Genomic DNA, 27,510 nt, shown 5'->3' with positions numbered 1-27,510 from the left:
CTACATGCGGAACACAAATGTCTAACCATGTTATGGCTTGCTCTTAAGGGGCGAAGTGTGGCTCACATATAATAGATATGATGGAAATGATGGTTTTTAAAAATTTAGACCGTGAAAAAGTTGCCATTTTGTTGCATTTTGCAAGGGACTAACACGCCCATGCAAAAGGAAAACTTGAGAATTGATGCCGTTGTTTCATTACATTGCTCTTTCCCCAAAATTTGAAGATCCCCACCCATCCCCCTTCTCTCTCTCTCTCTCTCTCTCTCTCTCTTTTTGATGTTGTAAGTTCTCTCTCTCTCCCTCTCTTTGGTTTTGCTTCGTGGCCCGCCATCGCCTCCGCTTCTCGTCTCTCGAAAGAAGAAGAAAACCACTTCCCTCGCTCTACCTCTCGCTTCTACCCCCCCTTACGCGCTCGCTCACTCAGCTCCTCTGGGGGACCTGTTCCAGAGCTCCAGCTTCGGGTCACTGCCTCTTTCCTTCTTCGCCGTCGTACCAGTCTGGAGCGCCCTACAGGAGCAGAAACATGGCGGCCGCTGCAATCCGTTTGGCTGAATGCAGTTACACTGCTTCGCCTAGCGCAGCCATGAAGCTCAAGGCACAGGTACTGTTCTTTCGACACTTCCTCCCTTAGCTCAATGGAAACTTGCTCCGTGTAGAATTATTGAGGTTTTGTTGCTGCTCCTTTCTTTGAAAAATCTTATTCTGGTCGAGAACGAGAACCTTTATTCTCATTATCTATGGGTATCTTTCTTCCTATCTCATCATCATCCTCATCATCATGTGTCGTGTTGATGATTATCAGGATGATCATGTTCATGCTATATTTTTCACATGTGACTTCAGTGTGCTTGTTTCTTTATCTATCACACATTTCAGAGAAATTACTATTTTCAAAGAAATTGCTGCTTGGAAGGTTCTGCATTTCAAGGTTCAGCTCCTTGAAATGTGTGGGTACAGTGCTAGGAAGTACAATCGATATGTGGACACTGTGTGAGGAAGTAAAGGACAGATTGGAAGAAGCTCCAGAGATCCTGTTTTACTTTAGAGGTGTAATGTTTTTGTTATAGACACATAATAGAAGAAAAATGTTTCTAGAGTTGGAAGATCGTTTTGAGGACATGTTTTTGTTAGCTAAGTGGCACAGAAGATGAATGGACATTCTTAAATAATAGGCTAGACAAGGTAAAGATCAGAGCTTACTCAACAGGTTTGGATTCCTGATGACATAGTTGAAAGTTGCTTGTCGCTTGCACAACAAGCAACTTTCAAGTTGCTTGTTGCTTGCACAACTGTTAGTGCAAAGTTTCTGTTCAAAGTCATGCAAAGTTTGGAGGTTGTTTTGGGAATTCATGGTTAAATCAGGTGTCTAAAGGTGGTTTTCGTTTCTGGTCATTTAGGTTAATCTCTTCTTTTTTTTCAATTTGGTTTTGGGGTTTAACGTGGCTTTAATTTGTTGCTGAGAGGAATTTCTGATTTGTCTGTGCAGCTTGAGGTTTTAGTGAATATCTATCTTAAACCCAATGTGCTTGATTGCAGGATGCCTTATTTCACTTGGTCAACCTTGAACCACGAGATCTTTGTAACGAGGCTATAGTTGAGAAGTGCAGAGCGACAAGAGACCTGAGAAGTTGTGGAAGGATTGTTCAACATGTCTTAGTCTCTTGTGGACATGCCTCTCTCTGTGCTGAATGTTGTCAGAGATGTGATGTTTGTCCCATCTGCAGACTACCAATAGAGAGATCAGGACCTGCAATGCGGTTGCGACTTTATGAGGAGTGTTTGGAAGCTGGTCTGATAAGCTATAGGGATGATGAGTTGAGGGAAAGAGATGGGCATATTAGTGCTGATGTTCAGCGCCTCTGGTCTTTTTTTGATATTGCACTTGAAAACAGCTTGGTATCTCTGATAACTCAATGTATCCTTGCAACAACACGTGGAGTTTTAATTTCTGATTTCCATCAAATTACTTGTTGGCAACATATCTTCAATTATGCTTCTTTCATTCTCCTTGACCACATCTTCAGATGTTTCAGAAGTCTGCATGGATGATGATGCAGTCTCCAGCAATGCTGTTGTCTCCATGCTTTTGGATGGAACCGTTGTCAAAGAATGGTGTGAAAAGACTCTTATGCAGATAGTACGAAGCCTAAGGGAAATTTGTATCCTTTGGCAAGGTTCAAATTTGTGAGTTAGAATCTCTTAGTTGTAGACAGATTGAATGGTCGCTATGTCTACTTGACACATTTAATGATAATCAGATAGCTCAGGAACTAAGCAGATACAAAATAAGGTGGGATCATTAGACAAGCTTTCCATAAAGCTTGTTAGCTTATCCCATGTCCTGGAATGCCTTGAGGTTCCTAGTGATATCGCTTGTGCGCCTGTACTTGAACTCCAACAGATCATTGAAGGTGTAACACGAGCATCTCAGGTAGTACTTTTGACTTTCTCTATGAAGGGCTAAGGCCAGCATGCTAAATGCATAGCATAGATATGGCCATTAACATGCAAACCAAAAGCTTCTGAAAAGTCGAGGATCTGAGTCACCTAGTTTTGATTATTAATTATTAGGCAACTTTGCCAAGATTGGCAGTATGTGAATTTATGAATTTTAATGCCACAAGTGCATGAATCTATGATATATTTTGTCACAAATTAGTATTCACAAAATAGCATTGGCATGGGGATTTTGAGAAAGGACTTCACTGATTGGCAACAAAATTTTTTGCTGATGATTTTTTTCTTATAATGAGGTACACTAGCTAAATTTGCTCAAGAATTTAGAGCTGCATAATGTTATTAATATGTCCAAATTCCTTTTACAAATATTTTGAACATAATGATAAGATTGCCTCTTCATTTTTGCCAGTTCGTCGAAAAGATTGTGATACCACTAATTTTAGTGCAAGTAATGTTTAGTAGGAGTGATGGCTTGGGTCTATTATATCTTATTGTTTTATGTGGCTTAGAAATCATCAAATTAGCTTTTTCTTTGGAAGGCTTGTACAGAGACCATCAAAATGATAAGAACAGCATCAGAGACCTGCATGCAGTGGAGCTCAACCCATAAGAGTATTGGAGATGTTGAGAGAGCACAGTGAGGCACAAAGACACAGATAGCAGTACATAACTTGCTTCTGCTTCAGCTGTGCCTTGGTGAATTGATTGTCAGCTTGGCCTGGCCAAGCAGCACTAAACCGGTTTTGCCTAGCCTTTAGATGTCTTGCCATAGGTGATGTGAGAGTAGAAGGGACAAGTGTCCAACCAGCACCTGCAGTTAGAGAGCAGATGATGGCTCTGCTGTAAATGTGCCTTGACAAGGTGAGTGTAAAGCCCACCTACACTAGATCAGACTTTTTAGCAGCCCTTAAATATCTTGCCATAGCTGTGGATGACTCCATCAACCTTGAGACAAGTTCAGATGGCTCCTATGTTAGCAGATTGGTCAGTTCATGTGTGAATCTGTGCATTAGCAGTAGGCTGGACACATTATTTATCAGTGCTGATCAGTTGGTGCCTGATTTATCAGGGCAAGATTGTGACCGACCTGACTATTTTATTCATTTTCAGCTGGCCGGCTTTTTGCTGGTCGTGGCCTATTTATTGGCCACTGCTCCCTCCTCAGTCATTTGTTGTCAGCATACTCAGCATTTGCAGGTCCTGTTGGAGTCGTTGTCCTGTACCGTCTTGTCTTGGTGTGTGGATTCTTTCTCCTGAGCATTCTTCTTCTTAGTTCTCTTTGCAATGTTCTTCTTTTCTTTTCAGTCTCTCTCTTGTGTTATGCAGTCTATTGCAGCAGTTTTGCACGCTTCCATCTCTGTGCCCACGTTTGACATGGTATCATATATTTGTGTTTGGGAGCTTGGCGCTGTTTTCTACTGCTGCAAGTCTGCCCTCACATTGTTCCATTGCCAATTAGTCTTATCCTCTTTGTTGCAGCCTGGGTGACCATTTCTTGGTAAAAATTGGCCTGCTAACAGCCTTCTGCTGCCTGTGTTTTGACTACAGCAGCTTGTTGTCAGAAGTGGATGCAACAATGGAAGTGTACATGTATGCTGAAATAGACTGCTGAGCACAAGGCAGAGAGAAAATAACACTACGAAAGAAGAGTACTCAGAAGAAGACTCAGGAAATGGAATCCATATACCAAAACATGAGATAGTCGTATACAATAGTGAGTCATTGGCTGTGTGGGTACTGGCATTGGCTCCTCTCTCCAATGGGACCTAGGTGATGAATGCCATGATTGCGGAGGAGCATGATATACAGGTAATAAATATGCCATAAACAACAGTTTGTTAGCTAGCATTGAATGGTGGTCAATTGGCATAAAATGCCCAAAAAGCCACAAATAAAGCACAATAAAAAATGCCTAAAATATCTAACACATGCCCAACCCAATCTGGCATGCATAGACTTATACATGAGTTGACATATCTGCTAACACCCTCTCTTAGATCATGGGTGATCTGATACAATACGATATACAATGATAAGGTCCCATCATAATACATACAACAATGTCCAATAGCGTAGAACCATGGATACCCAAGCAGTGTGCACAAGCCACCACCAAGGTGGCTCACAGAGAACTTGATGTCAATGTTGATCATACTAGCTCATGAAAATAGAGAAGAATCAAAGCAGCTCTCAATGTTTGTCAACAATGTCTTGCAGTAGCATACAAGACCATCCTATCAAAATGCCTCTGAACATATGTGGCCATGGATTCCTTGCCTTTGGCCAAACTACCAATGTGTCCCCTCCGCTGAGCTCAAACTAGGAGCCAATCTGGCTCTCTATCAAATACTAGCCCATCAGGAACTTGGATGTCAATTCCAGTTGCAAGATTTAAATCTACCAAACTTTAGTTGGTTTGTTAGGGATGTTTGTCTTTGGAACTTGTGCTTCTATGTACTTGTATGGATGAGGTTTACCTATCCCATCCGACTACCTTCTTACACTCCCTCTTTGGCACTAGGGAGTTATAAGGGATGACTACATCACCTGTACTAGATAGTAGCAGAGGAAGGGCGCCACTAAGCCCTTCCCTCGATTTGAAGAAGCGGATTCCTTTTGCGTCTTTGCCTTTGCCTTGGCCGGAGGATTCAAATCGGAGTCAAAGGAGGAAGATGACTTGACGGAGGAGTCCACAAACATCTTGCTTCTTCTTTTTCTCCTTCTTCTTGGAAGCTACCAACTCTTTACAGTCCTTTTGCAATTGTCCCTTCTACCACAATGATAACATTGTGGCCTTTGATTTCTTATTCCTATCACCCCTCTTGGAAGCTACAAGAGCCTCATTAGAACCTTTATAATGAGACAGAAGCTTGCCTTACAGAGGCAAAGATGCCTCATGCTCAAGTAGCATGGAGGACATATGGATAAAGTTCAGTAGTGTTAAGGATATCTATGCCTTCAAAGCATTGGCCACTCCATCAAACTCTAGGGGAAGCTTGTAGAGTATCATTCCTACAATAAGTGCCTTTGGAAGGGCAAACTGCATGTGTGAAAGCTAGTCTTGTATCTGTGTAACACGGAGCAAAAATGATTGAATAGTGCCCTTAGGTTTGAATTTCATTTGCTGGAGTTGTCCATAAAGTGTCATTGCATGCATGGTGGAAGGTGCCTCATACAACATCTGAAGCTTCGACCATACTTTTGGAGATGTTTTGCAAGAGGTAAGTGTCAATAGAACTTCTTTAGAAATACATTGTAGAAGAGCTGAATAAGTATGCGCATCATCCATATCCTATGTAAAGCATAGCTTCCTCATGGTTGTCCTTTTCAAAATCTTCTGGAATTAGAAAAGGATCCTGAGATCGTGGAATAGCTTTACAACCAATGTGCCGTAACTGCTTCTACACAAATGAGTCTTTCATAACAACAACAAGTTAGATAGTCGGGGCCACGTAATTTATCATCAATAGAAGTGGATAGAGGAGCCTTGGAGAGGATAGGAAGAGAAGAAATTTCTCTTATCCTATGGCCATTTCTCAGGTTACCTTAGCAAAATCCAGCCATTTGAGTCATCAGATGTGGAGATATTGGAAAACCTCTGTTGTAAACCCTAATTTACAGCATAAATTACAGTTTGACAGTCACTTCGGGATGTGTGTTGAGAATTGAGAGCCTAGAACTTGAATTCTAGCAATTGAAATTAAAGAATTTTAGGGAGATTCAAGAGGACAACCTATATAAGATTGGGGGCTTAATTCGTCTTTCAAGGAGCAGGGTGTAGGACAATCCCCAAGCAATCCAAGGGGTAAATTGGTTTGAAGGCTTGTTGGTCAATTTTGATAGCAAGAGACACTTGGATTAGTAGAGGAGATTAGCGAATCTCAATTTTACTTCATCCATTTGCAATAAAAGCTAGAGAGACACAGCAAGGGGTGCTAGTTTGAGGCCAATAGGCTGTCCATTGTCTAAGATTAAAGTGGTAAAGTGTGCATTTTAGTTAATGTGATTTATTTACTTGTTGTAATTGTTGTTAAATCAAGTTATTACCACCCTCTTTGAGGAGGAAGGTTGGTTTCACATGCACTGATTTATGGCATTTTATAGCATGCAATAAATTCTTTGAATAAATGATAAATTGAAAACTTAACACTTTACGAGATTGGGCTAGAGCCCTAAAGAAATTGAGACAAGTTGGCAGCCAATTGGCTCGTAAATGTTGGCACCTCTTGTGGTAAATGCAATCAAGGCTGCTCATTGCTGTTGAAGCCCTTGCCTCTCTTGTACTCTTCAATCCTTAGAGCCCTCTTGGCTTTGATGTCATGTAAAAACTATATAGAACAATGAACAAAATTTCAGCAAAGAATAGAGTGTATATAGAAAATTAGAGAAGAAGTGAGATATCTTTAATTACAAACAAAGTGATAGAATGATGGTTATGTCTACTTGTGTACTTCCGCAGCAAGGCGTATATGATGAATTAGACAAATTCTAGGTGAAGAGCTTAAAGCTTTAGTTGGATGACTCTAATTGGGTGAAAGGATAGACAATCATGGTTCCAAGAGGTTCTTTTTATGGCCCTTAAAGGTGGTCAAATTGACTTGACTTACATGGCATTGCCTATTGACCGACGAATGAGTAAGGGATATTCTATTTGTTTTTGTGCCACTGAATTTCATTTCTTAACATTAAGTGAATTCAAATTAAAGTGTATTGCTCTTTGGTGTACTAGAGGTTGTTGTCACTCTCTTTTGTGAGAGTGTGCAATGGAAGAAGGCCTGTTGACCGATGAATGAGTAAGGGATATTCTATTTGTTTTTTTGCCACTGAATTTTATTTCTTAACATTAAGTAATTTTAAGTTAAAAGTGTATTGCTCTTTGGTGTACTGGAGGTTGTTGTCACTCTTTTTTGTGAGAGTGCGCAATGGAAGAAGGAACTCAAACACAGAGGAAGAGAAAGACTCAATATGCAAGATAAGAGAAGAAACCTGCACTAAACAAGGAACATATGCTGAATACTTAAGGATTGATCAGTCCTTGCATGCTACCCATAGCGTTAGCGAGGGCACCGGTTTGGGCTAATGATGACAGCAACAGTGGAGACGGAGGAAGATGACGGAGTTGGAGTGTGCACTTGTCAAGGAAGGAGGGAAGATGATATATATGATTACCAAGCAGGAAATAGCTATGAATAGTCAAAAATCCAAAAACTGACCGACCTGAAATCTGTAGCTATAAATATGGTTAACCAGCAGTTAATGCCGGTAAAAATGCTAGAAATTCTTAGAAGAATCCGAGAAAGGGTAGACAATGTCCGGTAGGTGAGGCAAGCTGAAGAATGCAGAAGCTATCCTTGGAAATGCACATAAAATCTTGATTGGAGGAGAGAATGCACTGAAATGTAATAAACTGAGTGCTCTAGAATGAGCTATCTGCTTCGTCAAAACAAGTGATAGATAGGTCAGAGCTCCTAGAGTTCTCGTTTGACTTAGATTGAGGCTCACAGGCAGGAGATGACAAGGCTCGATAAAGATGACTACTAATATCTCCTCTTAGATCCTGAATGTGGCGGAAGGCCAAGGGAGAAATGTTAGCAGATTAGTCAGTTCATGGTTGAGTTTGGACTTGTGGTTCAGTAGGCTGGGTACATAGATTATTTAGGCATTTTATTTGTCATTATTTATTGAGGTTTGGGCATTATTTACAGCCAGTCGGCCAATATTAAATGCTGGCCGACTCGTCATACTGTAGGCATTTGTTTTGGCCTATATATTGTTTGGCTCCCTCCTCCACTTATTCATTCATCATTGGACAGCCCTTGGAGAGAGGGAGCAGGTGCCAGTGCCTCCACAGCCGGTGACTCACATTGTATCTGTACTATCTCATGTCTTGGTATATGGATTCTATTTCCCGAGTATACATCTGAGTTCTCATTTGTATTATGTTATCTCTTTCTTTTCTTTTTTCTTGTGTTCAACAGTTTATTTCAGCACATGTTTATGCTTTCATTGCTGTTCCACTTCTGACATGGTATCAAATTTCACGGTTTGTGCTCCTGTTGTGTTTTCTTGCTGATTTCAGGACTGTTTTCACCCTTGCTGATCAGGTGGGTGTTGCTCCATACAGGCGACCTGTTTGACTTGCGTTTTCATCATTAGGCTGCTGGCGACAGTACCCTACACCTGTTTATGCAGTGTGTAGCTTGCATTTTGCTGTTTTCAGCACTATTTTGGGCTGGGCGACTGGCAAAACATGCCGTTTTTGCTGTTTCTGACAGTTTTGAACTGATTTTTTGACTTTGTGCAGCGGATTTTGGCTTCTTTTGATCAAATTTTGGGTTATACTGTATATGAACTGTTGTTTTTTGCAGTCTGTGCTCGTGGTTTGGCCGTGTTCCCTCTCCAAATCCTTTCTTTTCTCTACTTCTTTTCTAAATCCCCTACAGATGGATCCTTTGAGCACCTACGCTATATGGAGATTCCAGTGATGCTTTTGTAGCTTCAGAGAGGGTTTTGAAGACAAAGAAGTCGAAGGCCCAGTGTTACCACTGTGGCAAGTAAGGTCATTTATAGAAGGACTGGACTGAGTTAGCGGCTTTCAGAAAGAAAAAGGAGCAGACGACAAAGCGGGATGCGGACTCCTCCGATGAGTCTTTATCTGCCTCAGATTCCGATTCCGATCCTTCGGCCAAGGTGAAGTCCAAGGTGCGGCAGGAATCCTTTTATTTGGATCGTGGGAAGGGCTTAGTAGCCCCTTTCTCAACTGGTTTCTAGTGGTGGTGATGCGGACATCCCTCACGACTCTCTAGTGCCAGAGGGAGTGTGAGAGGGTGGTGAGATGGGGCAGTCGTGCCTTATCTATATGTCTATACAAATGCACAGGATCAAGAGAGGGGCATCCCTGACGCATGGACCGAAGTCTAGCAGGTACAAATCCTGGATCTAGGATTGACATCCAGGTTCATGATAGGCTGGTTACTTGATAGAGAGCGGGTGGCTTCGTCTGGAGCTCATATGAGGGGACACTTTGGCGATCTGGCCAAAGACGGGGAATCCATGGTCATTTTTGCATTGCGGCATTGGTGACAGGATGGTCATGTATGCTACATCAGGGGCATTGTTGACAGACATTGAGAGTTGCTATGATCTTCTCTATCTTCAGGAGCTGGTACGATCGGCATCGACATCGGGTTCTCTCCGAGGCACCTTGGTGGTGGCTTGCGCACCCACTACTTGGGTATCCATGGTTCTACTCTGGTGGACATTGTTGTATGTACTATGATGCAACATTATCATTGTATATTATATTTATCAGATCACCCATGATTTGAGAGAGGGTGTTAGCAGATTAGTCAATTCATAGTTGAGTTTGGACTTGTGGTTCAGCAGGCTGGGCACATAGATTATTTAGGCATTTTATTTGTCATTATTTATTGAGGTTTGGGCATTATTTATAGCCAGTCGGCCAATATTAAATGCTGGCTGACCTGTCATATTGTAGGCATTTATTTTGGCCTATATATTGTTTGACTTCCTTCTCCACTTATTCATTCATCACTGGACAGCCCTTGGAGAGAGGGAGCAGGTGCCAGTGCCTCCACAGCCGGTGACTCACATTGTATCTGTACTGTCTCATGTCTTGGTATATGGATTCTATTTCCCGAGTATACATTTGAGTTCTCATCTGTATTGTGTTCTCTCTTTCTTTTCTTTTGTCTTGTGTTCAACAGTTTATTTCAGCACATGTTTATGCTTTCATTGCTGCATCACTTCTGACAAGAAACGGATCTTGGGATGGCAAGAGGAATGCCAATGTCGATGAAGTCGATCGATGAAGACTACCAATGAAGAAACTCCTCACGATCTTGGGAAACCCCCTTTGAAACACTAAGGGCCAGGGAATCCATAGCCGCATCACCGAGATCGTCCCCCTCTGAAAGGGAGGGGGGGTACGAGGGAACCACTGGAGGAGAGGGTGGGGATGGAAAGGAACCTTTGGAAAAAATGGTGCACAAGTGGGAATAGGTGTAGCAATAGACAATTGCCTTAGAGGACCTTGCATAAGAGAAGGGGAATGGAGCCTATAAAGCTTGCTCTCTTGCCAACTTGTTGTGATAACAGTCCTTGTAGTAGAATCCTCAATATAAATGGTCTGCTCGGTTGAAGACAACTTGGGTACCAAGCCTACTAAGGCCATAAATTGAGAGGAGTAGAAAGCCCAAGTCTAGAACACAAAGGGCTTGTGAAAGGGAGCTCGAGGCGCGGTTGGGAAATAAAGGCAAAGTGCCAACACCACAAATAGGCATTGAAACAATGTCACCAATAGTGACTGAACCCTTAGAAGGGCATAGATCCCGCAACAAATCACCTCATGGAGTCATATGACTAGAAGCTTCACTAACAATCAGCCAAGGTCTCTTAGAAGATGAAGCAACCACTGAAGAAGGATCCTCCAAGTCAACAATATGAAGGAACACTGACTCATGGGTAATCGTTCGAGTAGAGGTAGAAGGCTCAAATGCGTAAGCTACATCCTTCACTCTTGGACTAAGGTGAGGGTACTTCTTTCATTATTTCTCCTCTGGATGTGTCCTTGTCCCACAATATGGGCATTTAGGTTTCTCTGAGTCAGAGTTAGAACCTGAAGAACTCTCCTGTTTTTTAGCCTCTTGTTGGAAAATGACAGCTATCTATGGAGGAGAGAAAAAAGAGACAATGAGAGTGTGCTGAAGCAAAAGAGTAAAATGTACTTGTTGAACTGAAAGAATGAGAATGAAAGGTATAAGATAGGTCTAAGATAGACCTAGCTCTAACTCAACTAGAGTTAACCAACTCTAACTCGAATTCTAAGAGTGGTGACAGAACTTATAACTTTAGTTGTGTTCACACTAAGAACTGAAAAAGAACTAAAGACTAAAACATTGGGCATTGCCCATAGAATTGGCAAATTCTAACATCTCTCTATTGTGCCAATGTGGTAAAGTACATGAAAATCAATCACCAAAGGGTAGCAAGTTTAAGGACTTGTGAAAAGCCTCAAACTTCTCACGAGGTAGTGCCTTGGTGAAAATGTCTACAACATTTTCTTGTGTAGGAATATGCATCAAGCTGATCTCTCTTGCATAACATCTCTCTTTGACATAGTGGTAATGCACCTCAATATGTTTCGTGCGAACATGAAACATAGGGTTTCATGCCACTGCAATAGTACTCTTAATTGTTAGAAAGAATGGGTTTAGGACCCTCCAATGGCAAATGTAGATTAGCTAACAATCTGCGCAACGGTATACATTCCATTGTTGCTGTGAAGGTTGCCTTGTACTTAGCCTCACAGGACGAGGTAGCCATTGTATGCTGTTTCTTGCTTAGCTATGAAATGCATGAACGGCCTTGAAAGAAACAATGTCACTAGTAGATTGCCTAGTGTTTACATCACCAGTCCAATTTGAATCACTGTAAGCTTGTAATTGCAAGTCTCCCCCCCGCGTGGGAAATAATAATGCATGTGATTGAGTACCTTGCACGTATCTGAAGATCCACTTAATTGCTTGCCAATGTATAGTCCATGGGCTATGCATATACTTGCTCACTTGAGATATTGCATATTGAATGTCAGGGCGTGCGTTGCAAAGATAAATAAGATAGTTAACAACTTGGCTGTAAATTACAACATTAGACATCTCGTCACCATTGTGCATAGACACCTTTAAGCTTGGCTCCATAGGAGTGTACATAGGTTTGCAATCTTGCATATTAAATCTATGTAACAACTTATCCATATATTGTGATTGTGACATGATGATATTGTGCTGATTTTGGGTAAACTAAATCCCCAAATAATAGTGTAGACAGCCCATAAGTGGCAGAGCAAATGCATGTTTTAATTTAGCCTTGAAATTTTCAATTTTTGATTCTAAAGGTCTAGTGAGCAGCATGTCATCTACATAAAGAATAATAATCAACAAGTCCTCCCCTTTATTCCTAATGTATAGAGTGGGAGTAGTTGGCTTATTTTTGAACTCTTTGTTGGCCAAATATGCATCAATTTTAGAGTACCATGTATTAGGTGCTTGTTTGAGACTATAAAGAGCCTTGTTTAGCTTGCATACCATGTGCTCTGTTTGAGACTATAAAGAGCCTTGTTTAGCTTGCATACCATGTGCTCTGTTTGAGACTATAAAGAGCTCTGTTTAGCGTGTATATCATCTACATAAAGAATGATAATCAACAAGTCCCCCCTTTTATTCTTAATGTATAGAGTGGGTGCAATTGTATTATTTTTGAATCCTTTGCTGGCCAAACATGCATAAATTTTAGAGTACCATGCACGAGGCACTTGTTTGAAACTATAAAGAGCTTTGTTTATCTTGCATACCATGTGCTCTTTCCCCTTAACCACAAACCCTGGAGGTTGTAACACATAAACATCCTCAGGAAAATCCCCATTCAAAAATGTGGTCTTAATATCCAACTGATGTACCTTCCAACCATAGTTCGCAGCCATAGCAATTACACATCTCACCGTACTCATACGGGATGTAGGAGCAAAAGTCTCTTTAGAATTTGTGCCCTTCTTCTGTGTATAGCCTTTTGCTACCAATCGTGCTTTGTACCTGTTAATAGTACCATCAGCCTGACGTTTGAGTTTAAGAACCCATTTTGTGCCAATGGCCTTCTTGCCAAGTGGTAAATCCACAAGATCGCATGTAGAGTTAGTGGCAATAGTCTAACCCATTGTGCATGGCGTGCATCTAATGTACATCTTGCCAAGCTTTGTCCAAGAAAAGTAGACTCATCATCATCCAATAGTGAGCTCATAAATACATTCTCATCACAATCATCTACTTCTGTAAAATTAGCCAAATGGGCTTCCCCTACATCATGTGTTGCATGTCTCGCAGCTCCCCATCATCAATACCGTGTTGTTCAAGCGCATATGGTGCAACAACTTGCTGCAACTTGCTGTATTATGTGTGCTGGCCATTTACAGCAGGCATCGACTCCAAAGAAAGTGGCATGAGACTCTCAAATACATCACTAATGTCATGAGTGGCCGGCATTTGAAATTGATCATGTGAAAATGCAGCATTTTCAGTAGTATGACATCCCTACTGACAAACTTTCTTTGTGCGTGGGTCATACAAGCAATAGCCCTTGCTTTTTGAATTGTAGCCAGTAAATATGCATTTTACAGCCTTGTCATTAAGCTTCCCACAAAGCTCTTTTGGAACATGTGCATAGGTTATGCAACTAAACATTCGAAAGTAGTCGACAACCTTGGGTTTCTTGCCATGTCAAACTTCAAACGGGGTGATTATCTTTAGTGCCTTAGTGGGTGCACAAGTCAACACATGATTTGCATATTGAAGGCCTTCTAACCAAAATTTATGAGAGAGTCCCTTGCTTTTGAGTATACAACGAGTCATCTCCATAAGAGTGAGATTTTCCCTTTCAGCAACACCATTTTGCTGAGGAGTCATTCTAACAGTGGCTTTATGTGTAATGCAATTATCAAGCAAATATATCTCAAAAGTACGAGACATGTACGCGCGTCCCCCCGGCCCCCTCTATTCGTGCGAAGTGTTTGCACTTTCAAGCTAGTTTCAGCCTCAAGCTTTGCAATAAGATGTTTAAAATGCATAACACATCAGATTTTGCTTTTAGTCCATACACCCATGTATACTGAGAGTAGTCATCATTAAATGTAACAAAGTAAAGATGACCTCTAAGTGCACAAGTCCTATGGAACCACAAACATTAGAGTGGGTAAGCTGGAATTTTGGACAGCATGCATTGCACCTGTTAGTGGAGTGCGCGAGGATCAAGACACTCGATGTTGTGGTTCGCACAGTGAGAGTGAGAGAGGGAGAGCACAAGACTTGATGTGGGCCAATCTCCAAGTATCACTTTAGGTTTATATATATATATATATATATATATATATATATATATATATATATATATATATATATATATATAGTACATGCGTAAGGGTGCGTGGACTTGGACACTGTAAAAGGCACAGTGATCCTTTATTCCCAACAACCTCCTATCTAAGGGCAATGTGCTTGAAGGTAGAGGAAAGAATCAACTAATTCTATGTATGTACAAAGCTGAAATACACATATACTATCCAATCCCCATCATTTGGTGTCAATGAGTAAACCGCTCTGTTGGAAGACCCTTCGTGAAAAGGTTTGCAGGGTTATCATCGGTATGTACCTTGACAAGCTCAATGCTCTTGCTGTCAAGTATATCCTTGATAAAATGATACTTTATTTGTATGTGCTTTGTCTTTGCATGAAAGATAGGATTCCGTGCTAGCATGATAGCACTTTGACTATCACAGTCGAGGATAGGAACCTTTGTAATGCTAAGCTCTCTTACCAGATATGAAAGCCATAAAGTCTCCTTGTATGCCTCAGTGGCAGCCACATACTCTGCCTCTGTAGTAGACAATGCAACACACTTCTGCAGCATGGATATCGAAGAGACTGCTCCCCTTGTGAACTGAACACATATCTTGATGTAGACTTTCTGCAGTCAGGATGATGAGCACAGTTTGCATGTGTGAAGCCAACAAGTGATAACTTTTACTTCCCAAAGCAGATACACAAGTGCTTTGTGCCCTTAAGGTATCTCATGATACCCTTCATTGCTTTCCAATGCTTTTTGCCAAGATATACCATGTACTTGCTAACCACTCCCATTGCAATTGCAATGTCAAGACGTGTAGCAACCATAGTATACATCAAGCTACCAATAGCTCAAGCATAAGGACTCTTGGCCATCTCAATCTTTCCATCATTAGATGTAGGGTTGTCATCTGCACTAAGTTTTACATATGGAGGCAATGGTACACCAAAGGATTTTTCCCCCTCCTTATTGAAACGTTGCAAAACCTTAGCAACATGCTCTTGTTGTGATAGATAGAGAAGACCTTGCGATCTGTCCCTGAGTATACACATGCCAAGAATATGATTAGCCTCACCAAGATCCTTCATACCAAAGTTATTGTGTAGGCTTTGTTTCAAGGAGTCCAAAGTATGAACATCCCTGGTTACAATCAGTATGTCATCCACATACAAAACCAAGAGAATAAGACTGCCATTTGCTGCGTTCTTGGTGTATAAGCAGTGATCAACTTGAGATCTATGGAATCCCTGAGATTGCATAAATGTATCAAATTTATGATACCATTCTCGTGGTGCCTGTTTCAGTCCATACAAACTCTTGTTGAGTTTACATACCATGTGCTCTTTCCCCTTTGCAACAAAATCCTTAGGTTGCTGCATATAGATCTCCTCATGTAGATCACCATGTAAGAAAGTTGTTTTTACACCCACCTGTATGAGTTTCATATCTTCAGATGCAACCAAGACCAAAATGATTTGTAAAGTAGTCATTTTGACTACATGAGAAAAAATTTCATCAAAATCAATTCCATATTTTTGCTTGTATCCTTTAGCAACTAGTCGCGCTTTGTACCTTGGCAAAGAACTAGATTCCATCTCTGACAGCATAGCCTTGTGCCATTTCTTGCTGTCTTTTTTGTCCATTGCTTCTTTGAAGCATGACAGCTCACTACAATTTGTCAACATGACATAATCAGCCACATAATTGACACCATGAACAAACCTATCTAGCTGTCTTTGCATTTTGGTTGACCTATGGACGCAATGTTGAAGATTTGCTAGCTAACAACTTGCTATTCTGCAGGTTCAGCATGCTGTACAATTGGTTCTCGTTGTTCCAAAGACATCTGTTCTTACTGAAATTGTGATACATCATGGGCAATATCTTGCCGATCATTTTCAGCATCATTCCCTGCATTTTCAAGGCCATTTACAGCAGGTGTTTGTTGGCATTCTTTGCTGTCTTATTGGTATGTCTTTCCATAATACAACCCTTCTAACTTTCTCAGTCTTTTCAAGCTGTTTGTGCATGCGATCTTCCCAGAAGATAATATGATTGTTGCATACAGTTTTTCTTTTTTGGGGATCCCATAACCTATACCCCATTTCACCCTTATCGCCATATCTTAGGAAAATACATTTGCAAGACTTTGGCTCAAGTTTGCTGCGTTCTTCCTTGCGAATATGCACAAATGTCTCATAATCAAACACTCTCAAGCGAGCATACGAAGGTGGCTTGTCCGATCATGCTTTTGGAGGAAACCCATTCCCCCCCCCCCCCCCCCCCCCCCCCCCTTTTTACAAAAGCCTTTGCCCAAGATCCATGAGGTAAAGCAACATGTGACAACATTGTACAGACCGTGCCTTGAATGATCGTGTTCATACGCTCAGCAATATCATTTTGGGGTGGATTGTGAGGGGCGGTGAGCTTATTTTTAATCCCTTTGTTGTCACAAGAGTCTTGAAAGGCTTTGGACACATATTCCCTATCATTGTCAGAGCGAAGACACTTTAATGTCTTGCTGGTTTGATTTTCACAAGTGCTAGGAATTTTTAAAATTCATCCAAGGCCTTGTTTTTACGACGGATTAAATAAATCCATATTTTGCGTGTGGCATCACAAGGCCTTGTTTTTACGACGGATTGAGTAAATCCATATTTTGCGTGTGGCATCATCAACAAAAGTAATGAAATACTTATTTTCCCCTAGAGATAACCGTGGCATTTGACACACTTTTGAATGTACCAACTCTTAAGGGTGAAGACTTTAGAGAAAGAGATTTTTTATGTGACATTTGAGCATGCTTACCATAAAAACAATGATCACATTGTTCAAAATCAGCATACCTCAGACACGGCAAATAACCCAGACAAGAAAGCACTTTCATCCCAGTTTAACTCATGTGTCTCAACCGGCTATTTCACAAAGAAACACTTGGTTGCTTGGTTATGGCGACTAAATGGTCATGCACCATAGATACATACAAATGAAACAAAGTATTATTTTTAGAGCCCTTAGCAACAATACAAGAGTCCTTACAATTTTTCCATTTGCTATCCCCAAAGGTGGTATGATAGCCTTTGTCATCTAGCTGCCTTGTGCTTATCAAGCTCTTCTTGAGCTGAGGTACATGCCTCACATTATGCAAAACAAACACAGAGCCATGCTGAAATTCCGATTTCATACTGCAAATACTTGCAATTTGACATGTATAGTTATCCCCAAGTGGACAACACCACGTGCATCACCATTGTAGTTAGAAAACTACTCATGATGTGGTGTGACATGAAAATATGCACCTGAGTGAAGTATCCAAGTGTGCATGTCATCATCAGAATCTGCAATCAATGCATGTGTACTCAAAGAAGAAGCAAGGAGTACATCACCGTCACTATCATTCTCATGAGTGACTATATTTACTTTTCTTTGTAGGTTGGCTGTCCTTTTTCTCACCCTTGTTGTCTTTAGTGTTTTTTCTTTTGTCCTTTTTTTTCCTTCAATCGAAAACAATCCCGTTTGTAGCGCCCTTTCCTGCCACAATAATGACACTCCACATTTTTGCCAGGAGACTTGTTGCGTGCTCTATTTTCAGAACTGCCCTTTTGTTGAAATCTGCCCATAGTGTGCAATGCATTAGAAGATTTGTTTGCTGAATTATTTTGCCTGTTGAGTTTTTCCATCAGCTAAGAATTCTCCACATCAGAATATAACAGTTGAGCATTTGAGTTACTCAAAGTTGTCTTGAATGTATCCTAACTTTCAAGCTAAGTGCATAGTAAGAAAGTAGCCCATCATCCATGTGGAAATCCAAAGCAATTAGTTGATTGAAAATTGAGTTGAACTCATTCAAATGTATAGACATGGTTGTGTCTGTCTTCATGTGAAGGTCCATCAACTTTTTCAGCCAATAAACCTTGTTGGTTGCACTTTTTTGAGCATACAATTGCTCAAGTCTTCGCCACATTTCATATGCAAAATGTAGCTTCTCAATGCTAAAGAGCAAGTTGTCTGACACTGAGAGCTCTATGGTAGAGCATGCAAGCTCATCTAAATCATCTGACTCTTCTTGTTCCATACTTGCTGGTCTTATTCCCTTTGCTTTGATGGGCTTTACTTGTTTCTTCTGCCCCAAGACATTGTAGCACTGTTTTTGCCATATTGCAAAATTGTGTGCACCTTTGAGCTTCTTGATGTGCAAAAGGTTGCTGCTATCATTGTTTCGAGCCATGATTTGTTGCACTAAATTGACTCAAACGTCAGCAAATGCAAGCCCAAATGTCACACAAATGACCACCGACGTTGTAAGTACCAACGAATAGTGAAAATCAAGAAATTGCAGAAATTTTAGATTTGCGAATTGATTTCTAGAATTAGAGAATGTTTGCTACTACACTCCACAATTGATTACAGCCAGATTTATAGGCCAATGCACCAATTGCACGTGAAATCCCCAAAAATTTGCTGCAATTTTGGCTCCAAATGCATTCTCAGACACAAATTTGACGATTGCGGTCAAAAGCCCCAAATTTTCAAAGGCAAATCCATCCAAATTGCATCAATACATGTAGCCTAGTGCATATATCAAGAAATTCTTGCACAATTTGAGGAAATTTTGCAAAAGCCCCAAATTTCTTGGGTTCGAAGTGCACAAATTTCAATGAAATTGACAAAATTTCACTAAAATGTGAAAAACCCCAAATATCTTGAGCAAATGTGCACCGAATTTGCAATTTTTGAATCAAATTGTTTTGTTCTGCATCAAAATCCCCTAATCTAGGAAAGCCCCAAATTTTCAGCTCAGAATTTCACACGGTGCTTATGCATGCAAACGCCCATCAGTGGGCCAAAGGTTTAGTTCAGAAAACCTTTGAAATTTTGAAAAATAATGAAAGATCTGTCCCGTTACCTTGATTGGATTGTTGCATGTAGTCTGGGCTGTCAGACACAGTGTGATGGGCTGTCTGACACAGCCTGACGGACTGTCTGATGCAGCTTGATTGACTGATGCAGTTTGACAGACTGTCTGATGCAGCCTGATGGACTGTCTTGACATAGTCTTGATGTAGTCCTGATGCATCTCTGACGATTGTCTTGACACAACTCTAGCAACCTAAGCTCTGATATTAGTTTGTCAGTGGAGTGTGTGAGTGTAACCAGCCCTCCTTTCGTGGATGGGTGGTAAATCCCTGATTACAACTTAATTACAGCAGCAAAACAATAAATGCAAATCTAAAAATACAAATTTACCTATTGATCTTGGACAATGCACACCCAATTGGCCCCAAATTCAATGGCTGGCTAGTCCTCCACCTGAATTCAGCTGAAATTCACCTTCAGCCTTGTTGAATCAAAGTTTTGGAGCTTCCAATTTTTGGCACGCTTCCCAAGGCTGCTGAAAAATCCTAATCTCTGTTGTAAATTAGGGTTTACAGCAGAGAAATTTGCAATTTCTTAGCCTCCAAGGGTCCAAATGTTGAGATCTTCGGAGCAAGGTTGTGAAATGGCTGGGAGATGAGAGGGAAAGCTGTAGAGAGAGAAAATTCAGAGTTTTGTTGCGAAGAATGACTGAAAATCAGTCAAGTGCAGCTGCTGCCCTGCCACAACAGCATGTAGATGCAAAGAACTGAAGAAAATTAGTCATTTACTGCTGTTGCCTTGCCTCAACAACCTGTAGATTCTATATGCTGTTGTTGATTGGTCTTCTTTTGCCCTTAGTTGCCTCAGAAGGCCCTCCAATGGTTGTAAATCAGACCAACAGTCTCTTCTCCCTCTCCCTTGTAGGCTGAATTTAAAGAAATGCTTCTTATCAGTCCTAAAGACGTTTTTCGTCTTGCATGGGTATTTTTCACAAGTGACAGCCTTTCCAAATGGTTTTTTCAGCATTTTTCATAATTAAATATTAATTTACAGCCTTCAAATATTTAAAATTAATCTAATAATTATTTCGATGTCCTGAAAAATAATATGACTGGCCAATAATTAAATTGGCTAGGCAACTTCCATTCCTGAGTGTCTCTACACCATCTTTAACCATCAAATGAGCGCTAGATACCATTAAATGCTACTTCTCTAGTGTCACCAATTGACAGTTATGGCCAAATAGTTGACCTAGGTCAACAATTGACACCAGATACCACCAAGTACTCGTGTGGCATAACTTATAGCATTTTTTGCCTTTGACATCTCGTAATTTCTTCAGGTCCCGGGCTTGTATATTTACTTTAACCCCAGTTGCACCTCACATGTGCATCATTTACTTAATCATGTGATTAAAAATTAATCCACATGTTAAGTGAGGTTTAAAAAATACATGTCCTCGTGACAGTTAGGATTGAGACATGCGATGTTGCAGTTCGCACAGTGAGAGTATAGAGTAGAGAGTGAGAGAGGGAGAGCACAAGACTTGATATGGATACAATCTTCAAGTACCACTTTCAAGTCTATGCATCTTGCCCAAAATACATCGCTCGCATGCATGAGGAGGTAGAGTTTCCATTGGAGGCAACGTATCTACTGTATGACACTTGTGAAGGGTCATCAAACGCCCAAAACTTAAATGTCCATAGCGAGCATGCCATAGCTCCACATTCTACATAGTAGGCGATAGAGTAGTAGTGATTGCCAAAGCATCATGAGATTGTGCACCATAGGTATTTAACAAAAACGTTCTCATATAGGGTCTTAGATAGCTTGAGTGCATAATCCATCACCCTATCTCCAACAATACATTGGTCATTCTCAAAGATGACTTGAAAGCCATGCTTGTTAAAAATAGAGATAGACAATAAGTTCTTTGTAATGCTAGGTAGAAACAAGATATCTAGAACCATGAAGTTAGAACCATCTATAGCAGTAATAGTGACTGTCCCAATGTTACAAACATCATAACTGACACGTTGCCTAGTAGGGGTTGAATGCAAAGAGAAAAACAAACACTTTCTAGAAGTGATGTGCTTTGAAGCTCCATTGTCAAAACACCATGTTTGCTACGTTTAAGTAGCATTAAATGTTGAATCAGCCATTGAAGAATCATAAGTGCAAGTCATAAATGCATAGTTTTCCTCCACAAAGTTGGTTGAAGCATCACCATCAATAGATTTGCTAGCCGACATCTCTTGGATAGCCAAATCGGAGTCTTTTTTCTTTTCTTTGGCTAATCTCCTACGGCATTCATCAATAGTGATCTGGTTTCTTGCAATAATGACATTTCCTCTTCTTTTTAGACTTTTCCATGTCTTGGAGAGGCTTATTTGATGGTTGTTCAGCATTACCCTTGTGCTTGTTTTTTGCATTTTGCTTGACTTTTTTCTTTGCCTTGGAACTTGGAAAGCATAGCCACATCTCTTGAGCGCAATGCAACAATCTTTCGAGTTTGTTCCTCTTGCAACAAGAGGCATTTCTATTGTACAAATGTAAGGGGCTGCACAACAAACCCCCCGTGAAGAGACAATATCAAAGAGGTGTGGAAACCAAGATACGACTGTGAAAGAGAGTTTAGTGTGATGTTTACCAAGTTTAGCATCCTGAATGATTTCATCCACATTGAGGAGTTGCTCTTGCAAATCTTGTATGTGAGTAAGGTGATTTGTCATGGTATTTGTAATGAGTCTTTCTTCTCGGATAGGGTGGTAAATAACCTGATTAAGCACTATTTATTGCTATTAACAAATTCACAAAACTGAAATGCACACTTCACCATATAATCTTGGACATTGGACACCTTGTTGGTCCCAAAAGTGGCGTCTCTTTTGGTATTTATTTAACTTAATTGAAGAAGAAGTTGATGTACAATGGAATTCTTCCAATCCCTTTCGGTATTCTAACTTCGCTTGCCGTCCAAAATGACCAACAAGTCTTCAATTGGATTTGCCAATTGATTCGGGCAATCAATTGGTATTCACTCGCTTTGATGGAGATGGAAAATGTCCCAAATTCAATGATTTATTGGTCCCTCCACTTGAATAGGCTAAAAATAGCTTCAGCATTGTCGAATCAAAGTCTTGGAGCTTCCAATTTTTGGTACACTTTCTAAGGCTGTTGCTAAACTCTAATTTCTGTTGTTGCAGATTAGGGTTTACAATAGAGAAATCTGAAATTTCTCAGTCTCTGGTGATCTCAATGCTGTAATTTTCGGAGCAAGGTCGTAGAAAGGCTAGGAGATGAGAGAGAATGTTGAGGAGAGAGAAAATTCAGACTTTCTTCATGAAGAATTGAAGAAAGTCTGTCATTTATTGTTGGTGCCATGTCTCAACAGCTTGTATATGCAAATAACTGAAGAAAATCAATCATTTACTGTTGCTGCTCTGTCTCAACAGCCTGTAGATATTGTCAATTGTTGTTGATTGGTCTTCTCCTGTCCTTGGCTGCCTCAGAAGGTCCTCCAATGGTTGCAAATTAAACTAGCAGTATTTTCTATCTCTCTTGCAGGTTAAATACGCTAAAAATGCCTCGCTCTAGCCTCCAAAGACGTTTTTCAAACTTGCATGGGCATTTTTGACAAGTGGCAGTCTTTCCAAATGGTTTTTCTAGCACTATTCATAATTAAATATTACTTTTCAGTCTTTAAATACTGAAAATTAATTTAATAATTATTTCGATGCCTTGAAAAATAATCCGACTGGCCAATATTTAAATTGGCTAGGCAACTTTCATTCTCGAGTGTCTCTACGCCATCTTTGACCATTGGATTGGCGTTAGGTACAATTAAACGCCACTTTTCTAGTGTTGCTAATTGACACTTATAGCTACTCTGAATCTGCCATAGAAGCTTCTCATGGGTCCTTGATGTAAGAAGGTTGGTGTAGAAGACATCAAACTGGGGAGATGGTAGCTGAGTCAAAAGAATCATGACCATATCCTCTGAAGAGATCATCGTACCAAGGGATGCAAGCTCATCCCTCATATCCTTCAACTTGTTGATATGATCCTTTATTAAAGGAGAGTCATCAACAGCAGCAAGCATCTATAACTCCTTGAGAGTAATCTGATGGGCAAATGTCTTCTAATTATATAAAGAAGCAAGCTTTGTCCACACTTCCACTGCTTTGCGTAATGTGTGCTTATGCACTAGGACAAAATCTTGTAAGCTCATTAAAAAAATAGAATGGGCTCTAGAGTTGAGCTGATCCCATAAGGCCGCATGATCCATCAATGATCCAACAATGTATTCTCCATTGGATAGGGAATATGGTGGTAATAAACTCCCAAAGTTTGAAGGTATCAAGGATACACTCCACCTTACATGACCAAAGTGAGTAGTTGGAACCATCAAGCTAGTTTTCTTTGAGCAAAGAAGGGAGTACGAGCACCTGTATAGAGGGTGCCATGAATGGCATATGAAGGCTAGGAGAATAGGCCTTTTGTGACACATAGAGAGAATGGGAAGGAGAGGGATCTCGTATAAACGGGCTAGGTGACCTGCAGTCGTTGCGTGAACTAGCACGAAATTCTCTCTGTCTCGTAGTCAGCAAAGAATGGTGATAAGACATTTTCAATATCTTGTAAGACACCCACAAGAAATTTGCGTTTTGGCGATAGTCCTAAAATAGGAGGAAACGGCTACAAGATCACAAGTTGATGTAGAGGGTCCACCTAGGGGAGATAGACTATCACGTGGCACAAGAAAAGCATATGCCTCCAAGCAGAAAGCTGCATTTTCAATAAAACGTTGATTTGGTAAGGCTGTATGGCAATCTGGGGTGGTCTGCCCTGTAAGAAGTTAGCTTTGTGTCTCTCTTAGATACCATGCTTTGATACCATGTGAGAGTGTGCAATGGAAGAAGGAACTCAAACATAAAGGAAGAGAGAGAGACTGTTTGCAAAAGAAGAAGAAAAGAAACCTACATTAAACAAGGAACAAATCCTGAATATAGGAGGATTGATCAGTCCATGCACGCCAACATCAGTGAGGGCACCAGATCAGACTGATGACGGTAACACTAGAGTTGGAGGAAGATGATGGAGTCGGAGTGTGCACTTGCGAAGTAAGTAGGGAAGATGATGATGGCAACACCAGAGATGGAGGAAGATGATGGAGTCGGAGTGTGCACTTGCGAAGTAAGGAGGGAAGATGATGATATATATGATTGCCAAGTGGAAAATGATTATAAATAGCCAAAAAGTTGAAAAATCGATTGACTTGAAATTTGGGGCAAAAATGTGGTCGACCAACATTTAATGTTGGTAAAAATGCCAGAAATGCTTAGAAAAATCCCGAAAAGGGTAGACAATGTCTGGCAAGTGAGACAAGTTGAAGAATGTAGAAAGTGCCTTGGGAAATGCACATAAAATCCTGAGTGGAGAAGAAAATGCATTGAAATGCAATAAACTGAGTGCTCTAGAATGAGCTACCTCCTCCGTAAAAACAAGTGAGATAGTTTAGAGCTCCTAAAGTCCTCGTCTAACTCAGACTAAGGCTCATAGGTAGGAGATGACAAGGCATGGCAAATATGACTGCTAACATCTTCAATAAGAATTTGAATGCTTGAGTTGTAGAGCTTTGGAGAGAAATATAGTTTAAGGTTATGATAGGCTTGTTACCTTACGTGCATTGTTTTACTCGTTGGTTGTTGAAAAAAAACATAGTTTAAGGCTGAGATATGGTTGCTACCTTACCCAAATGTTGGAAAATGGCAGCCAGCTATGGAGAGAGAGAGAGGAGAGACAATGACAGCAAGAGAGTGAGCTGAAGCAAAAAGAGTAGGGTGTACTTGCTAGCATGAAAGATAGAGTGAAAGTACAAGTTATGTTTAGATCAAGGGTTGATCTAACCAGCGTTCCACCAACTAACTAGAGTTAGGTTTATTTTACTCTAGAGCCTAGTGTCACTAATGCATGTGGCTAAGTACCTTGCAAATATTTGAAGATTCGCTTAACAACTTGCCAATGTATGGTCTGGGGCTATGCATAGACATTCTCACTTGAGATACTACATATTTAATGTTAGGGCGTGTTTTGCAAAGATAAATAAGACAGCCAACATCCTTGTTGTAAATTGCAACATCAGACATCTCTTCATCATTATGCATAGACAGCTTTAAGCCTGGCTCCATAGGAGTGCACATAGGTTTGCAATTTTGCATACTAAACCTATGTAGCAGCTTATCTACATATTGTGATTGTGACATGATGGTACCACGCTGATTTTGGGTGAATTGAATCCCCAAATAATAGTGTAGGCAGCTCATATCTGACATAGCAAATGCATGTTTTAATTCAGCCTTAAAATCTGCAATTTTTTCTTTTGTAGGTCTAGTGAGCAGCATGTCATCTATATAAAGAATGATAATCAGCAAGGCCCCCCCCACATTCTTAATGTATAGAGTGGGAGAAATTGGACTATTTTTGAACCCTTTGCTACCTGCATAAGCATCAACTTCGGAGTACCATGCACGAGGAGCCTGTTTGAGACTATAAAGAGCTTTATGCAACTTGCATACCATGTGCTCTTTCCCTTTAACCACAAACCCTGGAGGTTGTGACACATAAACATCCTCATGCAAATCCCCATTGAAGAATGTTGTCTTAATGTCCAACTAATGTACTTTCCAGCCATAATTTGCAGCCATAGTAATTACACATCTCATTGTACTCATACGGGATGTAGGAGCAAAAGTTTCTTTATAATCTATGCCCTTTTTCTGTGCATAGCCTTTTGCTACCAACCGTGCTTTGTACTTGTCAATTGTACCATCAGCCTTGCGTTTGAGTTTAAAAACCCGTTTTGTGCCAATGGCCTTCTTGCTAGGTGGTAAATCCACAAGATACCATGTAGAGTTAGTGGCAATAGAGTCTAACTCATCCTGTATGGCCTGCATCCAATGTACATCTTGTTGAGCTTCGTCCAAGGAAGTAGGCTCATCATCATCCAATAGGGAGCTCATAAACACATGCTCATCACAATCATCTACTTTCGTAAAATCAATCAAATGTGCCCCCCCTGCATCATTTGTTGCATTTCTGGCAGCCCTTTTAGTGTGTTGAGGTATAGGAGCATCTATTTTACTCTCCTAAAGAGTCTGTAACAGCTACCTCGGGATTGTTTTGGCTGCATTTACAGCAGCCCTCTCATGCTGTACTGCTTCTTCCATTGCATGTCGCAAACCATCATCGATACCCTGCTGTTCGGGAGCATATGCTGTAGCAACAACTTGCTGTATTAAGTCTGTCCTGCCATTTACAGCAGGCACAGACTCCAAAGTAAGTGGCAAAAGACCCTCAAAGACATCACCAATGTCATGGGTGGTTGGCATTTGAAACAGACAATGTGAAAATGCAGCATTTTCAGCAAATAGAACATCCCTATTGACAAAGACTTTGTTCGTGCGTGGGTCACACAAGCGATAGCCCTTGCTCTCCGAACTGTAGCCAATAAATATGCATTTTATAGCCTTGTCATCAAGCTTCCCATGAAGCTCTTTTGGAACATGTGCATAGGCTATGCAACCAAACACCCAAAAGTAGTCTACTTTGGGTTTCTTGCCATGCTAAGCTTCGAACGGTGTGATCGTCTTCAGTGCCTTAGTGGGTGCACGATTCAACACATGATTTGCACATTGAAGGCCTTCTAGCCAAAATTTGAGGTAGCCCCTTGCTTTTTAGCATACGACGAGTCATCTCCATAAGAGTCCGATTCTTCCTTTCAGCAACACCATTTTGCTAAGTAGTCATTCTAACAGTGGCTTGATGCGTAATGTCACGATCAAGTAAATATGTCTCAAAAGCACGAGAGATGTACTCCCCCCCTCTATTTGTGCGAAATGTCTGCACTTTTAAGTCAGTTTCAGCTTGAAGCTTTGCAACAAGATGTTTGAAATGCATGAATACATCGGATTTTGCCTTCAGCCCATACACCCATGTATACCAAGAGTAGTCATCAATAAATGTAACAAAGTATTGATGAGCTCCAAGTGCACGTGTCCTCATGGGACCACAAACATCAGAGTGAATAAGATGCATTTTTTGGACAACACGCATTGCATTATCCTTTTTGAAGGCAAACCTATGCATCTTGCCCAAAATACATCCCTCACATGCATGAGGAGGTGGAGTCTCCACTAGAGGCAATGCATCTACCATATGACACCTCTGAAGGGTCATCAAACTCCCAAAGTGCATGTGTCCATAGCGGGCATG

General features: G+C 40.7%; 1 protein-coding gene across 2 annotated transcripts in view; it reads left to right on the top strand.

Moving 5' to 3' along the window:
* The first annotated feature begins 281 nt into the window (after positions 1–281).
* HOS1 (ubiquitin-protein ligase) overlaps positions 282–27,510 on the top strand; it is a 67,868-nt gene continuing 40,639 nt past the window's right edge. For both annotated transcript variants that reach the window (XR_015692608.1, XM_087689284.1), the window contains exons 1-4: positions 282–604; positions 1,540–1,918; positions 2,028–2,162; positions 2,262–2,434. Coding sequence is in view for 1 of the 2 variants with exons in the window: in XM_087689284.1 (XP_087545410.1) it covers positions 527–604; positions 1,540–1,918; positions 2,028–2,162; positions 2,262–2,434 (765 nt within the window). In the remaining variant the exon portion in view is untranslated. The remainder of the gene's footprint in view (positions 605–1,539; positions 1,919–2,027; positions 2,163–2,261; positions 2,435–27,510) is intronic.

The sequence above is a fragment of the Lygodium microphyllum genome, chromosome 12 (genome assembly GCF_053477565.2).
Source record: "Lygodium microphyllum isolate KBCC chromosome 12, Lygodium_microphyllum_v1.1.10, whole genome shotgun sequence".
Lineage (NCBI taxonomy): Eukaryota > Viridiplantae > Streptophyta > Polypodiopsida > Schizaeales > Lygodiaceae > Lygodium > Lygodium microphyllum.
This window is presented reverse-complemented; position numbering and strand designations above follow the sequence as displayed.